The sequence below is a fragment of the Morone saxatilis genome, unplaced genomic scaffold (genome assembly GCF_004916995.1).
Source record: "Morone saxatilis isolate NCDOM2014 unplaced genomic scaffold, NCSU_SB_2.0 Contig2, whole genome shotgun sequence".
NCBI classification, from domain to species: Eukaryota; Metazoa; Chordata; class Actinopteri; family Moronidae; genus Morone; species Morone saxatilis.
Window position 1 is genome coordinate 21,896,968 of NW_023339762.1, and position 6,528 is coordinate 21,903,495.

At 44.8% G+C, this 6,528-nt stretch overlaps 1 protein-coding gene across 1 annotated transcript in view; it reads left to right on the plus strand.

Annotated features, from left to right (window-relative positions):
* Positions 1 to 1,493, plus strand: part of mrpl23 (mitochondrial ribosomal protein L23) — a 31,896-nt gene extending 30,403 nt beyond the window's left edge. The window contains exon 5 of the mRNA XM_035665102.1: positions 468 to 1,493. Coding sequence (XP_035520995.1) covers positions 468 to 632 — 165 coding nt within the window. The 3' untranslated portion in view covers positions 633 to 1,493. The remainder of the gene's footprint in view (positions 1 to 467) is intronic.
* The last annotated feature ends 5,035 nt before the right edge of the window (positions 1,494 to 6,528 follow it).

The window sequence follows — 6,528 nt, forward strand, 5'->3', positions numbered from 1 at the left end:
TGTGTGTGTGCGTGTGCACTGTACTGTACTCTACGGTAGCCTGACACAGACTACGGTTGGGCCAGTGATGCATTAGCCATGGCCAGAGATGGGTTGGTATGGAATAAATAATGGATACCATCCTTTCCCTCTGAATAAATCAAGACCAGAGAAATGGAGAGAGATGAGAGATTAAATGTGGGAGAGAGTTGGAGAAATTGAATGCCAGAGAGAAAGGGAGCGTTTGTGTAACTGGAAGAGGAGTATAGAGGGAGAAACAGTGTCCTGAATTCCAAATCAGTATCTCACTTTTCGTCTCTGCAAAGAAAAGGAAAACAAATTGACACGTTTTTTTGTTTCACACAAAAAAAAAACTGGTTTGTGAAATGATTAAAGTAGAAAATAAACAACAAATTCCTCTTGTTATTAGGTAGGAACATGATTGTTTCTTTGCTAATTTTGCTAATTTTTTTGCCTTTGCATCCCAGGCCCAGGGCCAGACGTTCACCTTCCCTGACATCTTCCCGGAAAAAGACCAGGTGGTGGCGGAGGGGTCTATGGAGGAGATGCAGGAGAAGTTCATGGAGGACGAGAAGCAGAGGCAGAAACTCGACCCCAGGAGAGGAGGGGTCACTGAGTGGTTCGGACTCTGAGACAACCCACTGACCGGGAACTCTGTGCTCGTATGTGTGCGTGGGTGTTTCATTGGGAGCAACATGTGTTGATTTACAACGCGACTGTTGTGAAGTCACTTCTATTTCTGTAAGAAAACACTCATGAGTGTGTAGTAAAGAAGAATGAGCGTGTGTGTGAGACTGGAGACATGTGTTTTGTGTGTGTGTGTGTGTGTGTGAGTTTGCGAGGCTTCAGTCCAGTAACCCAAGCCAGAACAGAATCACAGGAGGAGGAGAGTGGCCCGGCTCCATCTTTCATGAAACCAGCCCACCATACAGAATCTCCATCACCTCAGATGACCTCTTCCCGTTCCTCCTCCCACTCATCCTGTTCCACCTCCTTCTCCTTTTACTCCTCCTCTTTGGCACCACTACCTCTGCACCTCCTCTTTTGTTGTCTCTCCTCTCTCCTCAGGAGTTTCCTTTCCTTTTCGCCTGTCTCCTCTGCTGTCCCTATTTATCCTCGTCCCTCTCCTACTCCTCTTCCTCTGCCATGCTGGGGAGTGGTATACTGTGGTATCCCTAGTAGCCCTGATTCTCCGCCAGCTGGATCAGACTACCTGGACAACCCACATCCTTTCCTGTTTTATGAGTTTGCCTTGGATTAATTGACCACTTTAGGTAAACAACAATTGAGATGTTGTTTCAGCAAAGCAACAATATGGAATTTGCTGGAGTGTTTTATTATTTTGTGGTAGCACCTCTTGCCATAACTCTGAAAGAGAATTGTACCCCAGTGTTTGTGTGTGTTTGCCTAGCGCGCAGGACTTGCCAGTGAATCTGTCTAATTGTAAGTGCTGCTGGAATGAGAACTAATAAACGGTCACTTGTCCAAAAGTGCTCTACTTACTTTTTCTTGTGTTCTGCTCGCCTCATCTCCCACGGCTGCTGCGCTCAACAACTGGCACTTCGAGACGCTGTTCGCCACACAAGCTGGCCTGCGCGTGTGCCAACATGGTCTGGTAGCTGTTTTGACAAAGTAATGATCTGTGTTTGAATCGGGCCACTGGAGGACTGAGCTCTCTTACGGTAATAAGGCCCATAAAGGGGAGGGACCTCTCCTGGGCTCGCTCAGACCCTCCATTATGCTGAGAGGCCAAGGTTACAGTAAGTGTCCCCCAGCCGTGACCACTAATGCTGGCTGGCTAATACAAAGGTCCAGTTCCTGACCTCACCCAGCCAACTCAGCTATCACTAAGGAGAATGTCAATATTGATCCTGTTGGCCCATTGTCTGCTGCCTGAAACCACTCACCCCCTGCGTCTCTATAAAGCAATCTGATTTGGAACAAAACAAGCCTCCTGTTACACAGCCACTCTATTTCTTTTCTGTCTGCCTCACTTTCAGTTTTTATTTTCCTCTCCCCTGCTCCCTCTGTCTCTGTTGCCCAGTCAGGACCTCCAGAGAAACAGCTGCTTAACCAACAAGAGAGGGAGACCAAATTCCTGTTCTTGCTCTCCTATTGGCCTGAACAGACCCCACATGAAAGTTTGGAAATCAAGTTCTGGTGTTTGCCAAGCAAAACTCTTGACCCTGTTCTCCTCCAGTTCCTTGTCATGGGGATATCCCGTACCATCGGATAAACACACTTGTACATATATACCGCAGCCATTTCTTACATCAGTAAACTGGCGCTGAGGTGCTGATTTTATTACGGCCTGCTGACACTGTGGACATTTTATAGTGTTCTGGACATTTTGGATCCTGTCAGAAAAATGACACATTTTATAGTGTACAGACAGACGCTGAGACACACTTTAGTTAATGAGCTCATCTGTTGCTCACACAGATAAATGTCTCTTAGTCATTTTAGCTCTTTATAAAGAACAAGTAAACAGGAACTACTTTACTGATAAAAAGAAAAACAGAAAATCATTTGAGGGGTGGAAGGGGTAAAGACAGTTGTAGTCGAAGAGATTGAGACATACCATGTAACATAATAGTCTCTCAACAGACTGGTCTAGTGATTAAAATGTTTATGGACGTAATGTTTCTCAAAATCATTTATCTTCTACTGGAAATAAAATAAAGAAAGTATGATTTGATTTTTACCCATGATGATAATTTTGCTGACAGAATAATTATTCTAATCAAAAAATGTTACATGAGCTAAAGAAGAATAAACTTTAATTTTTAAGTTATAACATCTGTGAAGGAACCTGCCAACACTACACTGTGTTTGGACATGAATAAAAAAGGATTGTTTCTCTTTTCAGAAAAGAACATGGTTCAACCCCAAAATGCTGCATTTACCTTGCCTAACTTGCCAGGTGACCCACTTCTCACTGCATACATGAGCTGAAAGATCCTTAATTATAAGGTATGATAGTCTGGTGTGGTGATAAGTGTCTTGCCATTAAGTGAGCTCTGGTGCATCATCCTGGCCGCAGAACATGAAGGAAGACTCAAACTTAATCAGGTGTTTCCTCACGTTGCAGCACTCTGACTATGAGATCTTTTACAAAAGGGATATGAGGACTGTGGCAGGCTCTGTAGGACTCCACAGAGGTACTGTAGTCAGAAATATTATATATGTAACATTTATGTAATCACATTTTAATTGATTTGTTACCCTGACTGTCCGATGTACTTAGCTGTCCTTCTCATTAGATTCAGAAAATGCTGAACCAGACACAGGAGGTAGTACACTAGAGATGGAAAGGGGACTGTAACTTTTTGTACTTTTTTCTGGTCCCTGGACAGACTTGAAACTGGGACATTTCAAGTACATGGTCAGCGTCTTAAATCTCCAGACCAGGACACAAGGAAAAGCACATAATAATTTCTGAAAGACATACACTTTAAATGTAAAGTGATCTGTGTTGATTAATAAACTACTATTAAGACACAGATTAATAATGTCAGTGATCCAATGAATTTGTTTAAGGAGGAGCTAAAGTTTATGTAAGCAGGTGTTTGGAGCTCCTGTAAGAGCGGATCAGACCAGTCCTTGCTGGCAGAGACCGGTCAGATCGCTGTCTCCTGCAGAGGGCTTAAACCTTAAGTCAGAAAGCTAAGTGCAAATTTTTTTCTCATGGGAGTCTTTTAAAAAATTTAAAAAAAAAAGTCTTCATTATGGCCAAACCTGTCTTCACTGAAAATATTCTGCACCAACTCCCCTGCTGTAAAAACTGACTGCTAGAGAGCTTCAAAGACCAATTTTTTGTGCCTGAGCTACACTCCTCCTCTCTTCCATGTTCTCCTCATGCCTCTCCCTTCTCTTCATACCCAATAAAAAGCTGCATTCACAATGCGTCTCCCCCTTGTCCGGCCCTGTCCCATGCAGCTGGCAGCCATTTCCCTGTTTGTTAACACAGTGTTCCCCTTGCCTGTCAGATGATGCTGTGTGGTTGGATTGTGAAGGAACGGGAGAGGATGGAGGGATGGAGAAGTATGCAGCAAAAACCCGAACATCCTATTTCAGCTAAACTCGGGATGACTTTTGGCAGTTACAGATTTATACGTATCTCTGTGTGCTGGACAAGATGCATCGGATATTGTAATGCACTACACATTGTGTAAGTGCAGAGGGAGGGGATGCGAGCATGTGCGTGCGAGACGCAGAAAGCCCAGGAAGGATGGAGTGAGAGAGCAGAGGGAGGTGAGGGAGAAAGTGAACAGGGTGAAGTGAGTGAAAAAGAGATGACATCACTGAGAAAATGCTGAGCTGGATTCAAGGGCTACTGGATGAAAGAGGTCTACTCCCACAGTGCACCATCTCTCTCTCCATTCTCTCTCTTTTTTCTCTCTCTCATGAGATGTACAGTGCAGGTCGTGTTCCCATCGCTACATGGTTAGTTAATGGAAGGAGGGTTGAATATTTTAAACAGCCCTTCACTCTCCTCCTTTTTCCCTCCTTACTCCTCTCTCCCTTCCTTTTTTTTTTTCTTGTTCGGTTGTGCATTAGTCAAGTGCACACATGACCCTGTTTCTGGTACTGCAGTCCACACTTGGAATCTGCATGACATCATGCTGTATTTTTGGGATTAGTGGTATGAGCGGTGGTATAGTGAGTGTCCTCCTTGAATCTTTATAGCCTCCCTAGAGGGCAGATCTCCTCCTTGCTGACAGTAGTAACTGCCCACTTGCAAGGGAACTCACCACCTACAGATGCTTCACTGCATCTTCCAGCTGTGAAGGAATTTAGATCAAGTAATGCTGCTCGATGCTGAGATGTTTTAGAGTTTTATATAGAGTAGTGTGCTTCAACTAATAACAAAATAAGGTTTAAATTAAAAGCTTTGTTGCACACATTAACACAATTAATTGCCATTGTTTGTAGAATCACACACACTCAAATAGTTACACAATTACTAGCCCTACCAGCCTCTTATGCAGACGCACACACTCCCACACACTCACACTTGTGTTCACTAAGACAACCGTGGTTGCCTGCTGAGGATTCTGACGGCCTCTCTTGGACTAGCGCTACACACATTCCTCCTTCCCCAGGTTGCCATTGGTTCATCTGAGCTCAGCCAGTGCACTCTGTCACCCCTTAAGTGTGTGTATATATGTGTATGTGTGTGTCTGGTTCATTGTGAGTCCATGTACTGTATGTACCCTTACATAGAAAAAAAGTTAACATCTTCTATTTTTCCAAGAATTTACTACACACACAGGCAGACGTGCACACGATGCTCATGCTCATGCTTCATTGTGAACCACTCACACATACATAAAATAGACCAGTGTATATACACGGCCATTCTGTACTCACATCTACAGTTGTTGGCTCAGAGCCAGGAGCAACAAATAGTAGTTACCTGGGTATAACTCCTACATGCGTAGCCCCCTTATGGGCTTTGCTACAATTGTACCTTTACGAGGCTTCGCCTTGGCACCTGAGAAAAGTCTTAAGCACTCACCATCCAAACAGGGGGTAGCATCCTCCCCCTTATAAAGCCCCAGTGCATGTGTTGCTCGTCTCCCTTTGAAACTCAGCAACAACTGGGACCAGCTGGACTTGTGGTTAGAGGGCTACGCACATACTGTTTTTCGTATGCGCTCCACCCTGTAAAAGGCTTTGCTATTGGTTAAAACCTAAGGCAAAGGCCTTAAGGATGAAGTGTGCTCCTAGCTGAGCCTGAACCAAAAGTAGTTTGAACCTTGATAGAGGCTAAAAATTGACCGCAGTCCAGTGGCTGAGCACCACCCACCTGAGGGTCTTGCACTGGAACCATACCATGCCAGAAAACTGCATGTTTTCAAAAAGCACCTCAGATCCTCCCAGACAGTGCACCAAGCACTGAATGAGACACCCAGCAGTCATGTCCCTAAAATATGACTATGCAAAGGTGGAGGCGGAAGACCTGGATGATGCCAGACAGATCCCTGGGGGGGGGGGAAGACACACAACAACTGGTCCACATTGGGTGTGTTAATGTGTCCACCCTCAGGGAGAATCAAAGAGGACCCTGGGCGTTCTCCTTGCTGGCGAATGGGCCAGGCACCGGTTTTAAAGTTATTGTTAGTGGTAGGGCCAAGAGATTGGTAGGGAGGGAGCACATGGGGGCTCCGGCAGAAAGGGCCGGGAAGCAGCTATTAACTGTTAGCATACCTGGTTTGAAAGAGAAGAACCAAACCATCCCAGGTGGGGTACCTCTAATGAACCTATGTATTACACAAAGCTGTGGTTGTTAAGTCGACAGAACTGCAAGAGAGTCTGGAGACAACGTAGGCTGCATGCGCTCCGCTCGGCCCTTAGTAGGGATGGGATTTTTTAAGAGAAATAGATCAAACTAATTAAGAACATAATTAACAATGCTTTGTTAAACTGGCAAACTCAACATCCTGGGCCTAAGTATGACACTCAACAGACCCCAGACAGTTTGGATTGGTGGTCACACCTCCTCCACTCTATTGCTCAACACTG